Source organism: Synchiropus splendidus, chromosome 8, assembly GCF_027744825.2.
Source record: "Synchiropus splendidus isolate RoL2022-P1 chromosome 8, RoL_Sspl_1.0, whole genome shotgun sequence".
Taxonomy (NCBI): domain Eukaryota; kingdom Metazoa; phylum Chordata; class Actinopteri; order Syngnathiformes; family Callionymidae; genus Synchiropus; species Synchiropus splendidus.
In genome coordinates this window covers 22,435,257-22,456,594 of record NC_071341.1, presented here as the reverse complement: position 1 = coordinate 22,456,594, position 21,338 = coordinate 22,435,257, and the positions used below count along the sequence as shown (strand labels likewise).

Here is a 21,338-nt window from a genome sequence, read left to right as displayed (position 1 = left end):
TAGCCAACAAAGATGCCAGAGGCCAATTAAATAATCCCCGGCAGAATTCATCCTCGTCAGCGTGAAATAATCCAGCAAGCCTTCGTCCAGTTTTGACAGCGACTCCGTCATCAGTCCAGACATAGTCAAAGCCTCTCCCACATGCGTAACTGACCTAAAAACTCATCTTAATTTAGACGTGCTTCCAGTTGTCTGGCAAAACTCCTGGCCGATTTTTGGTGGGACACTACAACTCTGAAGCGAAAACAAGACCCAACCTGTTTCAGGGGTCGCAGATGGTCCCGATGGCTCCCCAACACACTGGCCGAGTGTCTCCTCTGCATGCTTGGCGCCGGTTTGGAACACATGCCCGACCCCGTGCCCTCGATTCACATAGATCCGCGACAAAAATCCAACACAGTGCAGTAACGCAGCCTTTAAACACGCTCTCTCAGCTGTGCTCTCTTTGCTGCCTCAAGGATCCTCCCCCTTCCACTCCCCCGCCCCACTTCCAACTCCGGGATGGAGAGACATGCGACGCTCAAAAATCACTTTTATTGAAAATAACTGGTTGCTATGATACGACGGGACAAAGATCAAAGTGAGTTCGCTATGAACCATAAACTAGTTTGTCGTGTCCTCAGTCGGCCACTTTTACTACGCCCACTGCTCGAGTGTTTGCAGTGAGCGCGGGCGATGCATGACAACCAAGCACTGGGTTATCAGACTGGAGCCTCCTGCATCAGTAAATGGCAGAAGATATTGATTTAATATTCTTTCTGATGCTGCACCCACAAATGAACCGGACTCATACAAAACATTAGCAAACAGTCAACGATGCAGCAACTAAATAAATGATCTGGTGTTTAAAGTGAACACAAAACTCTCAATATTGGGTCAGATTGTCGACAACTGACTTCAAAGTCAAGGGCACGAAAACAAACTTCTAAAATTCAAAAAAAAGTCGGTCAATTTTTAACATGATCACCAACACACATTGACCAACGACCACTGGGCCTTCACTTCACCACCACTATTATCCAATACAGGGCTATAAAGGCAGAAACAAGGCAGATCTTTCACACACTGCAAACCTAAGCCTGTGGTTCATCTGCAGCTCATCCATCTCCAGCTTCTGCTCCACCCCGTCCTCCATTATGAACCTCTATATCATCATCAAACATCATCGTCTATGGACCTGCCATTCTAACCTCCTCTGTCATCTGTCCATCGTCAAAGCAAAGACCAAGACTCTGACCTTCTGTCTGAATCCTACTGTCACTCACACTCACTACAGCACACATCACCACTGTCTCACCGCCCTCATACGTCACCACCACCCTCATATATTTCTATTATTGTACTCCACTGTTACAATTTCCAATTGGGTATGTGGAGTTTGAAGGTTTAAGGTTTGAATCCAGACCTTTCTGGGTGGAGTTTGCATGTTTTCCCCGCTTTGAGCATGGGTTTCTCTGGGTACTCCGGTTTCCTCCCACAGCCCAAAGGCATGCTCTCCAGGTTAACTAGACCATAGGCGTATGAATGGTGTGTGTGCCCTGCGACGGGTCCAGGGTGTATTCTTGCTTCTCGCCCAGCACTCCCCGCAACCCTAAGATGTTCGACCAGACACATGGGACAGACCACTGATGCCCAATAAGAATGCTACTGAAACGATTGCAAGCTCCCACAATCGAAACTGAGAAACATTTATGTTGATACTGTTCCAAGATACACATAATCTCCAATGTCAGTTATCCATGCACACAATTATGACAACAAATACTGGACCAGTTTCGGAGCTCGGGAACAACCGATTGAATCCCCACTGAGTTTACACTTGCAGAACAACTTAAGTATGTTTATTTGTGGTGGAAATAAATAACAAAACAATCAATAAGTAATAATAAGGAGTAGTGATGGGCTGGTGAGGCTTCAACAAACAGCGTCCTTATTTTCAGAGCTCAGTAGGTGGTGCTTTCCATTCAAAGGTGATGTGAAGTTTCGCTGAAATGGTTTCTGAAATCCAAAGACTTTAGAGCAGACAGTGCCATCTAGTGGGCTCTGAATATGAGGACACAGTTTCATGAAGCCTCACCAGTCCATCACTAATAATGAGAAGCTCTTATCAGTGTCAGGACTTTTTTTTTAAACCTCACAAACAGAATGTATCATGAGTCACTCACCTGTGATCTGCTCAGCACTCTTTTGTAGTCCCATTCGTTTTGACACATAATCTGTGGAGAGAAGCAAACAGTCATTTTTGGGGAGCAAGCCGCCTTTCCTTCCACCTTTACTCTGTAAATAAAATTTCACTTTGTTTCTAACACGCCTTTTCTTACCACAGCACATTCCCATATTTATTGATCACACAATTTAAAGAGCCTGGTTACCCAGAGATAGTGACATCATCATGAACACGCTGAACTCACTCCCACTTTTTACACACACTGCACAAGTGTGTCGACTCACACGCCCTGTTAATCACGACTCAAAACCTCAGCAGCGTATAACAAGCTCTTAACCCCCACTGGCCCACAACCGCTCCTACCAGATCCCAGCAGACGGAGAAAAGGACAAAGGCAACAGAAGTATGTCACTCCAGCTCAGAAGGCAGCTCACACACGAACACGGCGGAAGCCTGGGAGTGATGATGCCGTCTTGCAATTGCATCCAGAGTTTGAGTGCTATTTAACCTGTTAGTTTGTGAGTTCAAACAGGCTTCGTTTTGAGCCAGAAGTCATGAATTCTACTGCGCTGAAACACAATTTCTAAAAACGTATTTTGATTATTATTTTATTTTTGGGAGTTTTTTTGGGGGTTTAAATCGTAGAAATATTTTTTTTCCCCAACACTCAATTTACATTTATTGACTTGATATAGTATTTTATCCTTTGAAATATTTTTGATCGCAGTGAGCTCAATGAGTCAGCTGGTGGCAGTAGCCACAACAACAGAGAGACAAATCTCCAAATGATTTGTGGATCACAATTTGTCAGCTCACCATAGGAAATAAATGAATACCTTGTGCCAAATACAACACTGCTTTTTGCTTAAGTTATTTTTGCTCATTTAAAAACAATCTAAATGTTCTGAAATATTTATTTTACCCCACTTAAAATTTCTGACTTTCCCACTTTGATTTGAGTCCCTGCGCTTGTTGAGGAGATCACGTTGAGTAGCTTAGGATTTTGTTCGCCAGTGAGGGACTGATGAAGTCTATCACAACAAGGGCACAATTTTGGTCCATTTGAAGAAAGAGCTGAATGGAGGAATCTTTTTTTGCCCACCTAGCGTCCCACTCTTTGAGCGATGTATTGCTTGTTTCAGGTTCGGAGAAGAGGGCGGATAGTTTCATTCATGATTCAGCAGCAGAAAACCTCGTCCTCATTGACTCATCCACAGCTCTGGTACCAGTGAGAGAGCGGGTGAGCCAGAGCGACATAGGAAACCGGGAATATCCTGGACTGATACTGAAGATAACGCTGACCATGACTCATGCACTCAAACGTGAATTCGGACTCGCACCGCCGTCATCACTTTAATGGAATTACCACCGATGTTAATTGTGTGAGCATATCAGGCGGCCTGTCAATGTTGCTATGAAACCAGAGCGCACTGGCCACCGCCTGTTGATCTCATTAGCACGTCACTCTGTCAAGCGCTCGTGACGCCGATCAATCTCTGGCCCCTGGCCCCAAATTGGTACTGACCAGCCGCTAAAAAGGGCCCATCAGGATGCACGTCATGTAGACTGCATATGCGAGTATGCTATTTATTTATAAGCTGTCAGAATTGCACCTTTTCAATCATAATTTCCTGCGTTTTAATGGGTGCTCTTTTTAATTTAATTTCTATTTTCTTGTTTCCCATATTATGATCATTGGAAATATTTCATCTGTCTTCTGGATTTCCTCAGTATTGAAGTCATTCATCTCCTAGATTATAGTGTTGTTCATCTGTTTGCTTTACTCACCAGTCTTGGCCAATAAAATATAAACAGGCAGATGCAAAAGTAGGTACCATTTGGGGCGAGTTATGAAATCATGAAGAGGCCTAATATCTGACTTGTAAGTCACCTCTATTTCTGTCAAGTGATTTTTGCTTATGGCTGCCACCGACTGCGCCTCAGGTTGTGTGTGTGTGCATGTGTGCGTGCCGGTGTCACTGCGGAGTTGCATGACTAAGCCTTTGCATGTACTGTCAAGTAGAAGAATTCATGCATCTGTCAGAAAGCCATTTTTCACGTGTAACGCATGACTTGAGAGCTGGAGTACTGACCGAGTATCACCATGACCCGTGTTTTAGAGAGCGTTTCACCAGGTTGCAACATACTGCATCAGATTTCTCCCATCACATCGCTCACTGTCGAGCTAATATACAGTACCCCACCATGCAACACCTGAATACTGTTATTCAGGACTGCACCAATCGATTGGCCGGCCGATATATCGAGCCGATATGGGCATCTATGATGTCATCATAATCGGCCGATCAAATGACCAATATCAATAGCATCTTATTTTAATAAGATCCACCCCTATATATTAATTAGAATTTCTCACTCAAAAGCAAAGATGTTCCGCACAATGAAGCTCAGAAAATGATATTAAGACACTGGGCAAATGAAAAATGATCTCGGTGGGCAGATGGCAGAGGAATGACTGTACTGCCTGGACGTCCTCAGTCAAAACTATCTCGGATTCAGGATGAGCCTTCTGAAGACTCTGCACAAATTGAGACCGGGATTACTTTTGATTAGCCATGGGATGCATTGAAACCCACTAAAATACTGCACCCAGCAAAGCCTCGCAAGACTACACAACAAGACACTACATAGCATTGGTACAGTAGTATTCAATTATTTTACACACCGCAGCAAACATCATTTAAAAACAGGTAACTGAAACACAAAAATAATGTCCGAACAAGTGAATACTTAAAGCCAATATTAGGAATATCTGGAAGTAAATATGAAAACATGTCCATTTGAATCCAACTATGACAACAATTATTTGCCTGGTCATCGTCACTGACTCAGATGCGTCACGCACTCACAGGAGCGTGTGCACATGAACAACTCACTTCACACACGCACACAAATCTTGTCGCTCCCCCTCCTCCCAAGACTCCTGAGCAAAGTGCTTCGGCCCAACTTCCCTTTTACTACGGCGAGAGTGCGTCACTGCTGCCACGACCAGCCTCTCCCTGTCAGATTTGGCTGACTGACGAAGACGTTGTGGAGTGTTAGCATTTCATGCAGCTACCGCTGGGAACATTGTTACTGCTCTGACACTGTTCTTCCATTTGGAGCTGCATATGTAACGACTTAAATTTCTTTTTCATGCTGCCATGAAACTGGTCCATCTAGAGTGAGAATGTGTGGCAAAGGCTGCAGAATTCTTTTGCATTATTGATTTATTGCCTTTATATTTATCATAACAAGAATCATAAAAACAGCCTCACACAACTAACCAGACTCATCTAAACACAGCGTCATCATAAATATTTTTCAAAATAAACCATGTTTATTGCTATCATTACTTCATACATCCTTCATTCATGTTTGATCACACAAAGGTAGCTATAAGAGGAACAATGCTACATTATTCTGGGTAAATAATGTATAGTGGTTGCTGCCAATGCAGGCATGTGTTCCATTCCATTGCAACCTCATGATAGAGGCGCTCCAGTGTGTTCTGGGTCTGCTAGGTAGACATGCTGAGGGCACCCCACTGAAGAGGGATCCTAGAAAGATGCCTGGCTTCTCTTGCTGCAACTGCACTTTCAGATGTTCCTGTATGTCTGAGCTCCTTGCCCAATCCTGTGACCATCTATTCTGTCACAGGGTTTCACAAATATTGAGTGTCTTTATCCTGCATAATCTGGGTGAAGAAGTGGATTTTTGTTAAAAAAGGACAATAGTACCTGGCCCGTTACAGCCAGGTAAAAAACAAATCTTCCCTCTGTCAGTTTTCTGGTCCCAATTTCATGATTTCATGTGAAATGAACATCGATTTCCATTGTCAAAGCGGCAGCGCTGGTTGGTTAAGTTCGACATTAGTAAGGCAGAGACAGCAAAGACAGGTGGGCAATGCATTATAGTCATAAGGTATGTGTGGTCAATCCACACCTGGTTCTTCAGTCTGATAAAGTCATAGCAGTTTGGTCTGTATGATTGATATTTGTCAGTCATGAACTGATGGGGCTTCGTGAAACAGTGTTGTCATTTTCAGAACTCAGTAGATGGCGCTTTTGGTTCGAAAATGATGTGACGTTTCAGTGAAACGTCCAAAAGACTTGAGAGCAGACAGTGCCATCTAGTGGGCTCTGAAAATGAGGACACTGTTTCAAGAAGCCTCACCAGCACATCACTGCACAGAGTCTCATGGGTCATTTATGGGCGTCTGAGAAAGTTTTTCACCTTCAAGTATGTTGACATTTAGGACTGCAGTCTATAGGGATGGGAGCTGGTCACACCACAGATCATGACATCCACATGTATCGTGGGGGATCGAGTTTGTGGTTGATACATGCGTTATATCAGCATAGATTTTCAAATTCATATGGCCACGCAAGTCCTGTGGTGAACCAAAGTATGTGAGCAAACGGCATCTTGAAATTAGTACACACAGTCTGGTACATATAAACAATTTGTTTGTCGACTGAGCCTTTTGTTGTGCTTGTGGCGTGAGAATGAACGTCAGGAAAACGTGTACAAAACTCATGTATTGAAAGAAACCCATCTCTGAAGCTTGGTCTTCAGGCCAAAACAAACACACTCAGCATGTTGGACACAATAACACTTTCATCCAATAAAGACACACAATTTAATTCAGTGTTGAATGAGAGCCAAATGACATCTAAGACGCGGGAGACTGAGAAGAATGAATGAGAGAAGGGAACACGTTGACACAAGTGCCGCTTGAATGAAGCCAAACCAAACCAAAAAGCAGCCACAAGCTTGTGTCCGTGTGAGCAGCCGTTCTTGTTTGTACGTGGGACTTTGTTTATGTGCAGTGTGTGTCGCACATCCTGTATACACATCACAGCCCAAGGCCAACTCCTCTGCCCGCTCTTCAGATGAGAACCTAGCGCCGCGTCACAGCGCTTTTCCTGGAGCTGAGAGAAAACAGAGCGCCATATATAGAGTTCATCCAATTATTTCTAAATAGTGAGACTTGACCTGAAATAAACTCCACTCTACACCTGCTGACAAAGAGCTGGAAACATGACAAGGTTGGACGAAGATCATGCCATTTTCATGACGCCAGCTGTGAAGAGCAAAATCTCTGACCAGTCTCTGAAAAAGTTCAACTAAAAGCAGGTAACTACAGCGAGTTACTTAATAAGAGACACTGCTTATTTGTATATTAGACTTATTTCAGAACAGACATAAGACTAACAGAAATGGCTGATCATTTACACAGTCATTTTACCTCCACACATGACTTGCCCTCGAAGTTCAGACCCCAAATATCACCATTAAAAGTCAGAAGTCGCCCAGGATTATTTTGATTTCAAGGCTGCAGAATTTGAGTCAGTGCTTCTGTCCCTTACTTTTCTGTTATTCAACATTATTTATAAGAGTTCTAAAATGGCATGAATAAGCAAACTGAGTTTATAAATCTAAACCTTAGATTATTCCACGCATTTAAACAAACCTTTGGTTCTTTTATAATTCAGTTTCTCTGCTAGTTTACTGTGGATACCACTACGCTGCAGGGTGGCCTTCGCACTCTGTCTGACAGTTGAGGTTCAGGAGGAGTCTTCAATGACCATGATGTTTGCAGATGATGTAGTGATTCTCACTGATATTAAGTGGAGATGTAAGAGGAATAAAAGTCAGAAGAAACACAAGTAGAAGACAGAGTACTCTGGTTTTCACTGGCAGTTACTATAAAGAACAGGATCAGAAAGTATAACACAGTGGAGACAAAGAGAGGAGTCAGACTCTGATGATGTGGACAAGAGGATAGTGAACGGACATGTTCAACCTTCAAACTTAGTTGTTTTCACATGAAGATTGCTCAACACTGTTTACCTCTTATCCGCTCTCATATCAGCGGCACCTATTGAAATCCATGTCAAATACATTCTCGAAATCGTAGTATCTGAATCCTCCTTCTGTTCCTCTCATCTTACTTCAAACGGTATCCTTGTTTCAGCGCATGCACACTGCTACCGAGTACACCAGACATGCAGGCTTCCATTCTAGACAGAGTCAAAACGGTGTTGCTAAAAATTTAATCCCTGCTATCTGACTGACCTCCTTCTGCTGGCACCCTGATGTGCTGGTCATCTGTCCTGGAGTGTTCAGCCACACTCTGCATCACCACTGTTGCTTTCGCTTCATTTCCATCAGCTTCACTTTAAATCTCCATTTTTTTACATATTAACTTCATTTTAATAATACAAACATGAAGAATCCATTATTTTACAATCACCTTCATCACTCAGTGACTAAATAGTTTCGGGTATCGAAAGTGAGTGGCCTCTCATTTAATCTGGACGGAGAAGAAAGCAATCTCCAACAAACCCCGTCTTTCCTTGTCTGCACTCAGGCAATTTTTTTTTTTTTTGTGGACAGTACTTGCAGGGATACCTACAGATCTTCTTAGCTGCAGAGCGTTGTGGTGTCCCCTTACTGACTAAAACAGAATTTTTTGATCTGACTCACTACGTTAAGAAATGGGGGAAAAAAAATGCAAATGAATGTGACTCATTCAAAAAACTCAGGGCAAGAAACACAATCTGTTTCACTTTGGGTCCAATTATGGGAAAACAATGAAAGAATCTGTGTCGAAACCGCTTCACCGCTGTCCAGCAACACAACGGCTCAGAGAGTGCAGTCAAAGCAGTGAAGTTCCTTTGATCGTTCTCTCCCCGGTGAGCTCTAAGGGCCTGCCCCACATCTCGCCCTACCACTGGGTTCTGCACGTGTCAGTGTAGCGTGTCCCAAAACTCCTAAGACCTTCAAACCAAGTATATTCCCAGGATACCAACATGTGAAGTGAATAACATGACTTCTGAACAACCGGGACATTTTAGTCATGAGGGCGACTCTTCCGTTTGTTTAGTTTCACCTCGTATCACATGTTGATGATGTAAAGGGACGACCGTGTCCGACCGCACAACAATGGCATTTCCAAAACATCTCCAACACTCGATATCCAGGAAACAAAACCAATCACGGCAGCCAATGACGCGCAACGTAAGTAAAGCGTAACGTCGTGAAGTGCTGTCCCAATTCTTAGGGACGTCACCTCTCTCTTTGTTGTAGGAGGGCACTTCACAGTGGAGGGCCACTCAGAACCTTCAGAACCAGAACCTTCATCGTCCAACGCCGCTGCCTCATCAGCTGCCCAACTTGACTGCACCACACCAGTGCTTCATTTAGAAGTTTCAGTCATGGAGAGCGCTGCCTGTCTGAGGGACTTGGGGTGATAGCGGGGCGGGAGCACCCAGATCAGTAAACCACAGGGCATGTGCAGTATAGACAACCACTCACACACAAGTTTATGTCATCAGTCGCCAGTTTAGAGTGGAGAACTCAGATGGAACCTAGGGCGGCTCCAAAACTCAGAGCCACCTCAGGTGTTTTCTCCACATAAAATGTGGACATCTCCCTCATTTCAGTCTTTTCTCCAGCCGTGCGCTCCGTAAACACATTTCAGGAAAATGTTGCGTCCTCAGGAAATCACTCAACATAACTATAGACCATGCAGTCAGCACAGATGCCAGGCCTGTCGGAATACATGAAGTGTGCATGCACAGGAAGACCACACTGGTGTGGACAGGCAAAGTTGAAACATTAAAACATAATGGAGAGGCGGGGCTGAAGAGTCAGGTCAGATAGGCGGTGATGTGAAAGTGGCACTTTCAATACGCTCCTCTCTACAATTAGGCATCATAAAGATGTGGACTTTCAGATTGTCTTCATGTGGGCCAAAGGCACATCCGTGCAATGCTACCCATGACGCCACAAAATATCCCCTCCATCCTGGAGTGCATTGCCTCTGACAGAGATACATACAAATCTGCAAGCCTGCACACACAAGGACAAGCACACAGACGCACACAAACTCTGCAATTATTGTGATAAGGTTTAAGTCGCAACAGAACAAAGGTTCAGGGCCCCAAATCTGCGGTTCATACGCATTTGGACTTCATCTCGGATATACTTGAATGTTGGTGAATTCAGAGAAGGCATATTAGGACTGCAGCCACGCCAAATCACGGAACACACACACACACACACACACATAAACACACATATCAGCAGTGTCTTACGTAACGGAGTGAGTGATGGCAGCTGAGGACACATTAATGCTGCCTTTGGCGTTTGTCCTGTGAATGTTGGACAGAGGAAATCGAGTGAGTGGGAGCAAAAACACAGGGAGGGGCAGGCATGAAAAAAGACTGAGGAGGAAAGAGCAAAGGAGTCTGTTGTTGTTGTGGATGTGTTTCACTGAAGCGAGATAACGTGACTCGTGATGGTGAAGAAATCAAAACATTTTAGATCCTGTGTGACACTTGTCTCGTGTGCAGGAGAGGAGATGGAAGACGAGACAATGGACGCAGGGATTGTAAAGGCTGGAGGTACAGTACAAGGTAAGATGATAAGAAAACTGGAGCTTCTAAGCAAAAAGAATAACACCATAAAACCATAGTCAGGCAACACTTTCCACTCCAACCTGCAGGTCTCACCATGAAAACTTCTTTTCTATTCAGTCAAATACACAACACAGTGTCGGGGAGTCGGGAGTCACTAAAACTCAAAACGCAGTAGTAACAGTTTGAACTACATCTCTAGGATGCAGAGCACAGGCCTGGGGACCGCAGCGTTTCACATGGGTTGCAAGAGCTTGGAAGCCTAGATCACTCCTTAGGCATGTCGGTATCATGAACCGTGAATGCAAATATATGATGTTAAAATTAGCCACCAAAAATTAAAATGGAAACTCATACTTCCTGTTACAGACTTCACACGATATGTCTTCAAAATGCCCGTTTTTTATGCATCCGTAATGAAAACCATCAAAACTACCATTATTTAAATAGCTTGACATCAAACAAAGAAAATTCCATTTGATTTTTTTTCACTATAAATAACATACAACACTTATTCTATGATTACATGTGGAGCCCTGTAACTGACGTAACTATTGGTTTCGAACAAGAAAGCCCATCCCTCCTGATCGCAATCCAGTGTGGAGATGGGAATGTTCGGATCTAGTATCAACATCGGGCTCTGATAACTATTTTGATGGATTGGGTATTGCTCTGCTCTGTGGCTTCTCTGCAGACAGTGGAATGGAATGGCAAGAGGCAAGAGACGTGCCTCAGGAAGTCCATTCCACTGTCTGACGTGAGCTTGCAGAGCAGCGACTTCAGCTGAAAACATGTCGCCATTTAGCATGCGAGCGTTTAGCAGGACGCACCAAGAGCAAACACTCCCTCACTTCAGTCCTGGGATGTGTAGTATTTATGGGTCAATTGGATCCAAAGTGGACGTAAATAAAGTGAAGCGGTTGTGTTCGCAGACAGAACTTAACAGTTTTCAATTGGCAAACGCCACGTTTTGTTCTTAAATTGAAATTGAAAATGGATGAATTTATGCTTCAAGAGTGAGTATATGATGTTTTGTTGATCAAATGAGGCAGCGTCTTGTTCACTTTCTACATGCGTCTGTCTTGGATGTAATAAATATCAAATGCCGACGTGAAACCTTCAGAGAATGTTTTTACTGTTTCATGTTGGATTTCATGTTGCCTCCTGTGGTCTCACACTGACCTCCAGTCGCCTTCTCTAATGAAAGCACTATCAACAATAACAGTGACAAAAAGTAGCAAACTGAGCTCTGGTACCGGATCAGCGGAATATCGGTATCGGCAGATATCTGAACTCCAAAACCGTGGATCGGCACATCCACGAAGCAGGTACTGTTGGGTCCGACTTATGCTGAACACGGCCTTGTCACAATTGCCACCACACACATATAGGAAGTTCTTAAAACGTGGACAGAAAAGAACCATGAACAGCAATACATTTTCAGCGTGAATTTCCAATCCAACAGCCGATAATCACTGTCTATTAGCCACTGCTCACACGTCATCCGTGTGTGTGTCTGCAGCATCTGGGAGCGTCACATGTATGTGACCATTATGAAGGATAATGGAAGGGAAAAACACTCCCAGATGCATGTGATGCAATTACGCCCCTGATTATGTGATTGGGTAATCCAGAGGCGAGCTGGAGGCGTCCAAGACAAACACCCCGGCAGCAGACTGTTGACCAAGCACCTCTCTGGAGGCACACACACACACCTGTATGTGATCGCACCCTCAATGATGCATGGATGTAGTAAAACCAGGCCCCAAAACTCTCGAGTCTGCATCATCTATAAATCACAAACCATGTGTGTTTCCGTGTCCTAAAACAGCAGACAGGATTTGTTTTTTCCATGTGGCTTATTTTCATTGCATGTATTAAAGTGTGAAGTCGCATCGCACTAAATGACACGTCATATTATAGGTTCACTACCCGGTGTCTCCTGTAAGTATATATATAATATCAACATACTACTTATAAAAGACAAAATAAATTTACAATAAAATAAAAAATAAATTCCACTGGTGTAAAGCAAACGTTCCCCAAGCTTAAGAGGAACATACGCTAATGTTTTTGTTTTTTAGTTCGCTTTTGATTGGACTTCACTCTGCATGTGGATGTCTCGCCCCCTGACTAAGCAAAGTCAGCCTATCATGCCACTGGCCCGCCCCTGTCGACTCACCGAGCATATTTTGGAGCTAAAACACACCATTGAGTCAAGCAACAAGGCCGTCCTTGTCCACGGCTGCTAAACCTCATCTGGAAAGCCAGCAGGGAAGCCTCTATATATATGTATCTGAGGGAGTGAATGTGAGAGCACGTGTGTCGGTGGCGGCCACGCCGCGCTAAAATTATTGGCTAGTAATTCTGGAGACTCATTTGGGAGACTTACTTTTTCTGATGCCTTTCTTGTTGTCAAATGGGCGCCACCGTGACATTACAAAGAGGACTACACATGGAAGCCAATGCCGATGCTCTGATACACACTGAGACCAGATAGTTGTTCTTTCACAGCCTGCACTTCTGCTGGGTTTGGCAGCCGACCATCCATCTATCCCCTTCTCCTTTCCGCACCCTCCCCAGCAAATCCTTCAACACCATCCGCCACCTCTCTTCCAATCCCTCCCACCTTTCTCTCTCTGGCATGCAGAAGCTCCAGTCTTGCTTGGATCCCCTCAAGCCAGCTCACCCCCTTCTCTCATGCACATCCACTCTGACTGCTGCTTGAGACCGGAGCAGCTTGTACTAACGCAAGCAGAATTCATTTCCATTACCTTTTACTCCCATTTTGAATCTCTATTTTCACAATGTCTTCCTCCTCTGTATGTTTTTCTCATTCCAACCAGTCAATCTGATTTACTCTGACTTTGTTTTGCGGGTGAATCATTGTACAAACACCGTCATTCAATTTTGCTGCGGTATAAATAAATAAATAAAAATCTGAAAAGACAAATCATCTTGCATGTGATTTAAATTCTGATTCCCCTGAGTTTCGCATGCATCTTCAAGCACGAAGGCGGATGATTTTCTATTGCCATGTAGATGACACGTTGAGGTGTATAATGTTGCATGCATAAATGAATACGAATGACGTTGACTGAAACTGTCCGGCGCGCTTGAAAGTGTCGGCCTTTAGATGTCTCCGCGCGAGCACATTTTCATGCAGATGAAGCCTGTCAGACCAACACTGCCAAATGGAATGGTGTTTGTCTCTATCAAGTCAGATCACCGTCGGTGTTGTGTAAGGAAGAATGCCTCTTCAGTCATATAGCGCAGAGGCTTGCTGCTTCTGTGCAACAGTATCCTGCCTCAAAGAAATCCCAAAATGAAAGGGAAATTGACCTGGTAAATAAAACTCAAGACGAGAGGTCTTTGCTACACAGTCGACGTAGAGCTCATCTTACATCGATGTATTGACCCATCTTCATGTCACATCTAATTTGAATTCCACGTCATGACTGCAATTGTCTCAGGGAAACGACTAATAAGGGCTGACGTCACAAACAGATATAGCTGCGGAAACTGGTTGAGTGTCTCTCTGGAAATGCGTGTGCGTCACACAGAGAATATGGGTCTCCTCTCAAGTAGATCGCAGCCCGTCCTTCATATATGAGATGAGATCATCAATTAGCCATTAAATATTAACAGTGTAAGCAGGGCAGCCATTGTTATTCTGCTTCGCTTATGTTCTGACTCCATTATACTCCATGTCTGATGGTGAAGTGAATCTCCAAAATCAGAGATTTCAACTTGACTTGAGTGGATACTTTTCTCCAGACACAATAAAGTCACTTAAACCATCCCAGTATTTGATCATTCTTCTCCTATCCGAGGATAATGAACACCTCTGAAAGCCATCTAAAATCGCACGAATGCCATCACAGAAGAGAGGAGGACAGTTTTTAGCTTGCAGCTCAACAGAGATTCTGTCTTGTAGCTACTTGGCCAGCAGCAGCAGCAGCAGCAGCAGCCTGCATCATAAATACTGCACAACCTGAGCAGCATGAAAACCCCCATTTCTCTCATGTACAACTGCACTTAGGAGAGCTTCATCACTCTACTGTATGGATTTACTGTACCTAAAATGGTGCACACAGGAAGACAGGATTATTAAAGCCGCTGACCAAGTTACGATCGTGGTGCGTATTAAAAGAGGTCACTGATGTTTTTATGCCATTTCGGAAGCTGCTTTCACATGTTGTGATTTATCTTTGTCACTCGTTTCCACTCAGATTTGTCATGCTGCTTACATTCTAATATATATAATATATATATATATTAGGGCTGCAACTAATGATCATTTTCGTTGCCGACTAAACTATTCAGTCGATAAGTCGACTAACCTTCTCCTATTTTGAATTTGTTTCACCTAAAGTTCCTTACATCATCTCACTGTGATACATTATTAAACAAGTATATTCAAGTAATGAGACATAATCCTGGAACACGTATTAACCCCGTGAAGTGTGAAGCATGAAACAGTTGAGCTCCAGCACTTTAAAACGGAGGTCTTTATTGGTACTTGAGAAGAATTTAAAAACCATCACTATACACGTATGTATCCCATATAAAATATCTGATCAACATCCACACGAAAAGGCCTTATTTGAATCATAATCTGAAACCATGTGTTCAGTGTAGCTCCCTAGTTCAGTTCTGGTTATTGTCAGGAGGAGGAGAGACACTGAGGACACTTCACTAAATCACTGTAAAAAAAATAAAATAACTCTAGTAGCGCAGATGTGACGTGTGCGACATCATTGAAAACAAACCAATCTCCTCTTACAAGTTAGCTGCGTGCTAACCGACATGCTAGCTGTTAGCTGGAGGGTGTGTGGCGTCACATCAGTTGGTGTCGGACCTCAGTCAGGAACCAATGAAAGGAACAGAAATTAACATACATATAAATGATTCCAGAGAAGGTGATCATTTCTCACTGCTTCTGAATAACAACCGGTTCTCCATTCCCATCCTGCGGCCCGTGTGCGTTTACACCAACAGCAACACGATGCACAGATTTGGACGTCGACGACCAATAGTTGCAGCCCTAAATATAATATATATATGAACAAACTAAATTTGGATCTTTATCAAAGGCAGCCAAAGTAGGAAGAAAGAAGATTCAGTCTTTAATTGTATTACTTTGGTAACAACTACATCACGTAATCCCGAGCTAAAAATACAAACCAGCGATTCTGTCAATAAGTGCCAACTGTTTGTTGCCCCAACTCTGCATCATTGTCCTGGACAGCCTCTGCAGATTAGACAGAGCGAATGGACAGCAAGAGGACGCCATGTCCTCAGCATCAGGTCACTTCCAAGTTTTTTAACGTGTGCGTATGTGTGTGTTCTGAAGTTCAATTCCTCATCAGTCCTGTTCCAGACGTCAGTGTGCAGAACAAGGTAATGGAGCTGCTCTATTAGTACACGTTGTCCTCTAACTTTGTGTTCCTAGGAAACAGATCGGCTGTGAAGACTATAGCAGGACGCCTGATGTAGCGTCTTATACACAAATTAACTTTTGGGAAGCGGTTGAGTGGGTTCAGATGACGTGGAGCCTCCAAATACTGAAAACAGCCTCTGACTATTCCAGCGGTCGAGGACCTAGAAGATGATGTGGCTTCTGGACCACAGTGGAAGTGAGCTTCAATGACCTGTCGGTCACTTTGCTGAGAGTATTTTTTTAACTCATTTTTTAAAAACTTAAATCATAACTCCTGGTAAATTTGGCAAAACAAGAGGAGAATAAAAGTCAATCATAAAATGGTCATTTAAGATTGGAAAAACTGTCTGAGACACGCATGAACTCCACAGAAAAGTGGAGATTTGAAGAAGAATCTTACTTCCAGTGACGCATGAACCAGTTCCTTGTAACAATGTGAGCAACTGCAGTGAAGAAATCCAAGTTTAGTTGCTGCCATGATGTAATCCAGGGCACTGCTAGGGGGCATCTTCATTTGGTGAATGAGGAGATCCACCAGTCCTCAAACACGGGCGCTGCTATAGGAAAGACGTCTGCTGATTCTCGCCGATCCAAGAGTCGAAACTATTCTTTCAGTTATCACAGTTAGAGTGAATATTTATGCCTGACTGGAGTTTTGGAATTTAGTTTCACGTCAATCCCATTTAGTTTTTTACTTTCCCTGTGATTCAGTCTGACCCCTGTGGTCTACCTCGATATTACACCCAAAGATCCAACTTCAGTGGAGCTTTAGATCAACTTGAATGTAGCTTCAGAAGTTTGAGACGATTAGATGCAGAAGCCTTTGGGGTCTCTGACAAGATTATGTATGAAATCACCGGATATTATTAATGCATGGCCGACCTTTCCACATGATCAAAAAAATCTCCAAAGCTGCAGAAAAAAAAAAAACAAAGAAGAAAAAAGATGATAAAGAATAAAGTACAGACTCGGGTTACAGCTGGCAGGCAGACATATTCCAAGAACCCTCTCATGTTATCTCTGCGCTGTGATGCCGACACTTTTATGTGACTCACTTGACATTATGATCCTGCGCTCCAGCCAAAACTCTATTGATAAACACAGCAAATCAGTCGAACAGACAGAAACACGTGTGTTCAATGGATGAACTCAGCCCTATTTTGGGACACGAGGATAAGAAAACAGAGCTGGGCTGCGAGCGCCAAGTCAGTTCGCTGAACCATTGACAAAGAAAAATCCTCCTCATTCATAGCTCCTTGGAATCCCTCTCTGTTGTTCTCATTCTGTCTTACAGAGGTGAATATGCTCCTCGGCTCCTGCTGGAAAATTTCACACGAGTTTCCGTTTACACAGGACTGCATATGGTTTGTGACGCCGGTCTCGGGATGAATCATTGCAGTTTCACCATAACATTGTTATGATATCGAGTTAAACAATGTGTAGGTCCCGATGCTCCAGCTTTTATGGAGATGTTAAACAGTCAGAACCAGTCGAATATGCTCAGGAAAAGCATAGCAAGCCTTTGATGATTATTTTTTTTAAATATAGAACCAATTGAGCGCTTAGACCACCACCGGGGGGACCTCCCCTGAGTTCATTTTTAAAAAACTCACCACTTTATGAATGGACTTGAGAAGCTAAATGAAATGGAAAATGATTGAAATGACGTATCAACTTATTTCCTTATTAATAAGCTCTGTTTGAGCTATTCTCATTTTGTCAATTGCATTGAAATACGACTCCAATGCCAGAGCTCTCTCGAGTCAGGCCATGAAGTATGTACAATGCACTCTGCTTTTGTGTTCCTCGACACATCGCTGCCTCTGATCAGAGACCCCCCCAATGCTGTGAAAAAATCCCTGGCAGTCACCTATTATTATTTCATATTTTAAGGCTCCTGATCATCCTTGCTTTAGTCTGTTATACACAGTTGAATAAAATTAAACCCACAAGAGAAGAAGTCCTACCTTATAATTGGTTTCAGGTAACTTTAAATACCCATAAATGAATATAACATACAAAAAGGACGGATTCCATCTGGGGTTTGCAAGTATTTGAGCTATCGTAAATCATGAATAAATCATTTCGAGTTCAGCTAGCATATCCAGCTGTGTGAGGAAAGCATAACATTGGATCTGCATCTTTGGCTTACGTCAACGTATTTCCAGCGCTTCAAGTTCCATGACTGGAGCCTGACATCTGGCTGGAGCGGAGGAACACGGCGGACTGGCCACTGCTCCATTACAGCTTATAGCTTTAAGACTGTGAGGTTGGCCATGTGGAACAAATATTGTGGGTCGGATGTGGTGAGCCTAATTTGGTTCCCCATTAGATCAGTGGCACTAGATTTAGATGGGACTTTTATAGAGGCATATCACAACGGCATGTTAAGAGCATCATTATTGTCTTATCAGCTGTCACTGCTCATGACAACCAGGTCGAGGCAGATAGAGTTCTCAGGATCCCCGTCCACAACAGGGTGACCCCATTTTTTCTGAGTTCTGAAAGCAACTTGCTTTTCTGTAGCTATTTGCGTCAGTACCGCCATATTTTCAGAACTCTTTTTCTGTTTTAACTGAAAATAATATTCTATATTGGATCAAAAGATTGGTCAATTTACGAAGTTTCTCTTGGCGGATGGGGGGATGAAAATCGGATGACAAAATTATTAATGCCGTCGAACAAAGTCAAGACCAGGTTTAGAACTACACTCTTCAGAAAACATATATACAGATCTAAAGGTTGATCATTTTGGAAGTGCACACCATAACCGTCTCCAATACCCAATTCAAATGCCATTAAGTTTCACATTAAAATGTGGCCCTTCAACAAAGTACAACAACAACCTACCTCTTATAGATAGCACCACTTATGGCTTCCCCAATAACAAACAATAACTTACCCACACAGCCAAGAGTAATTCTGAAGGTATTTTGAGTGCCATATTCCACTGACTTTTAAGTTTAGATTTTACTGATTCTTTGCAACTGAAAGTATAATTGAATATTTGTTATGAATTATGAGCCAGAAGCAATTTTAGGCCTGCGTCATCTGACTAGTCTACATTCTGCCGACGCGTCGCTGACGACTCCCAGAGGAAAGACTGCACTCTCCTGTCACAAGCGCAACACAAAAACGAGACTTCGTGTTGTTTTTCAAAGCCGGATGCACCTCTAACTTGACCTAACACTTTCACAGCTGACTGACAGAGTATTTTTGTGAAATCTTTATCGACACTCAACTACATGCAATACTCAATAAATGAGCCCCAGATGAGTCTTTACAGTTGTGAATATCTGTAAACTCCCCAAAACTAGGTTAAAATGAAGCCAAAGAAGCATAAACAGAATGGCTTCCTGGCTAGTAATGCGTGACAGTAGTCTGTCACTTTGTAGAGGATGTAGCAGAAATAGACATAGATATAGTAATATGTTCTACAGCTGCTGTATCTTTAATAAACAGGTTAAATAACCACACATTGCAGTTTGTCTTTTCTGCTCAAAATTGTTACCTTTGCATGTGATCCTCAAAAAGGCTTTTGAGTGTTTCGTTGCACTTGAATCCTTTCTAGGACTCTTGTGCTCACAGATGTTTGGTTGCACTGAACAGAACTATGTGATAAAACATATTGCGCCCCATCACCCACAACTCCACTCACAAGTTTTCCAGTAGATACCCCTCACAATAAAGTGCCCAAAGTGGAGCATCTCACTTGGTGCCCCCACCCTGATGCTGAGTCGGACGTCCTGACATAGGTCGCTATGTTTCCCACGAGAAAGTGAAGTAAAACTCAACATTAGAGGTGCAGGAGTGGAAACATCCTGAGGCGAGACATTTTCATTTCAGTCCACTCTGACATTGGTTAGAGGGAGTGCTGGTGCCCCATTGATAAATCCATGACAGTAGATGCCATCGTGAGAATGACCAGGAGCTTCATGAACTGGATCTCTCTAAAGATGGAAGGGAGAGTCGATGGCCTGTGTGAGATGATCGTTCCTGCTTTGTAAGTGGCAGTGAAGACACTCACTCACTCGGGCCTTAACTTAACGGGACACCCTCCTCGTTCATGGAGATGAACATGAGACACACAGTTGCTCAGAAGTGTTCAGCCTGGAAGGTTCAAAGTTGCGCTTACCTGGTCCCGAGGAATGCAGGGCAGCGAAGTCCTGCGGTGGGACTTGCTGTTGCTCTGAGCGTGAGCAATCATCTCCGAGGCCGCTATGGAGCTGGACCTCCGTCTCCTTCTGAAGACAGGGATGTCCTCCTCCTTCGCCCCGGTCACAGAGCCACAGCACCCCGTCCCGCTGGTCCCTGGGGCCGGCAGGAGCCGGTCAGCATACCGCGCAAGCAGAACCCCGGTCAGCCCCAGCAGGTAGGCCAGGTAGGGTCTCCAGCTGGCCCGCAGCCTGCTCGGAGAGACGAGGGACACCGTCCTACTGAGACTGGCGGAGGAGAGGACGGGCGCTCCCGGAGCCAGCCGCGCGACCAGCACCGCCCCGCCGCCGACGACGAGCAGGCTGGCGGGGAAGGAGAGCAGCAGCAGCAGCAGCAGCAGCCACCACCGCACCGCGGCTTCGCCCAAGTGACACGCCGCCAGCAGCAGGAGCAGGGCGCCGCGGAGCCCGCTGCGAGTCAGACACAGCCCGCCACAGACAAAGGCACATACGAGAGTGAGAGCCGGCGGAAGGACGGAGCGCAGCGCCGACGCCAAGCGCGTGGCCAAATGAGGAGAAGAAGCAGGTCCGCTTCTGTTTCCGCTGCTGCTGCTGATGTTGCTGCCTGCGTCCCAGTGCACCCCACTAAGCAGCAGAGCGAGAGTCACCGAGGCGACGCAGACGGCGCTCCGTGTCACTGCGAGCCTGCACCACCACTGGCGCTGCGAGTCCCGGCGCGAGGGGGAGACACGCGCCTGCACGCGGCCGCCGCGCTCCGACGCAGCCCGGGGATGTTTGTCACGCGCGCATCGAGGCGAGCCTCCGCCTGCCTCCGGGGCCATGTTACTGTCTGTCAGTCAAGAAATCGCACCCTGTTTGCGTCTCCTCACATAACGCTCTTGGTGCCACATTTGGCCGGTTCATTCATGGCTGCGGCCAAAAACACCAAGTTGCCCAAGAGGCTTGTTCGAACCGCGGATGATCGGGACACTGTGGATGTGTCCTTTCATGTTGTGGTTCACAACCTCCTCATTGACGGGCGGCTCTCTTTAGTCCGCCGGTGACCCAGAAGGCAACACATCCAGGCCATTCATCCCCCTCCTCTCTCTCTCTCTCTCTCTCTCCCTCTCTGTTGTTTTCCCTGCCCT

General features: G+C 44.4%; 1 protein-coding gene across 4 annotated transcripts in view; it reads right to left on the bottom strand.

Moving 5' to 3' along the window:
• The window catches only part of LOC128763691 (cGMP-inhibited 3',5'-cyclic phosphodiesterase 3A-like), a 39,849-nt gene extending 18,802 nt beyond the window's left edge, over nucleotides 1–21,047 (bottom strand). For 3 of the 4 annotated variants that reach the window (XR_008415671.1, XR_008415672.1, XM_053872774.1), the window contains exons 1-2: nucleotides 20,172–21,047; nucleotides 2,166–2,216 (exon numbers count right to left, since the gene is read on the bottom strand). Coding sequence is in view for 2 of the 4 variants with exons in the window: in XM_053872774.1 (XP_053728749.1) it covers nucleotides 2,166–2,216; nucleotides 20,172–21,032 (912 nt within the window). In the remaining 2 variants the exon portion in view is untranslated. Of the gene's footprint in view, nucleotides 1–257; nucleotides 427–2,165; nucleotides 2,217–20,171 lie in introns of those variants that run through there. The other variant, XM_053872775.1, reaches the window with a different exon arrangement.
• Nucleotides 21,048–21,338: the final 291 nt, after the last annotated feature.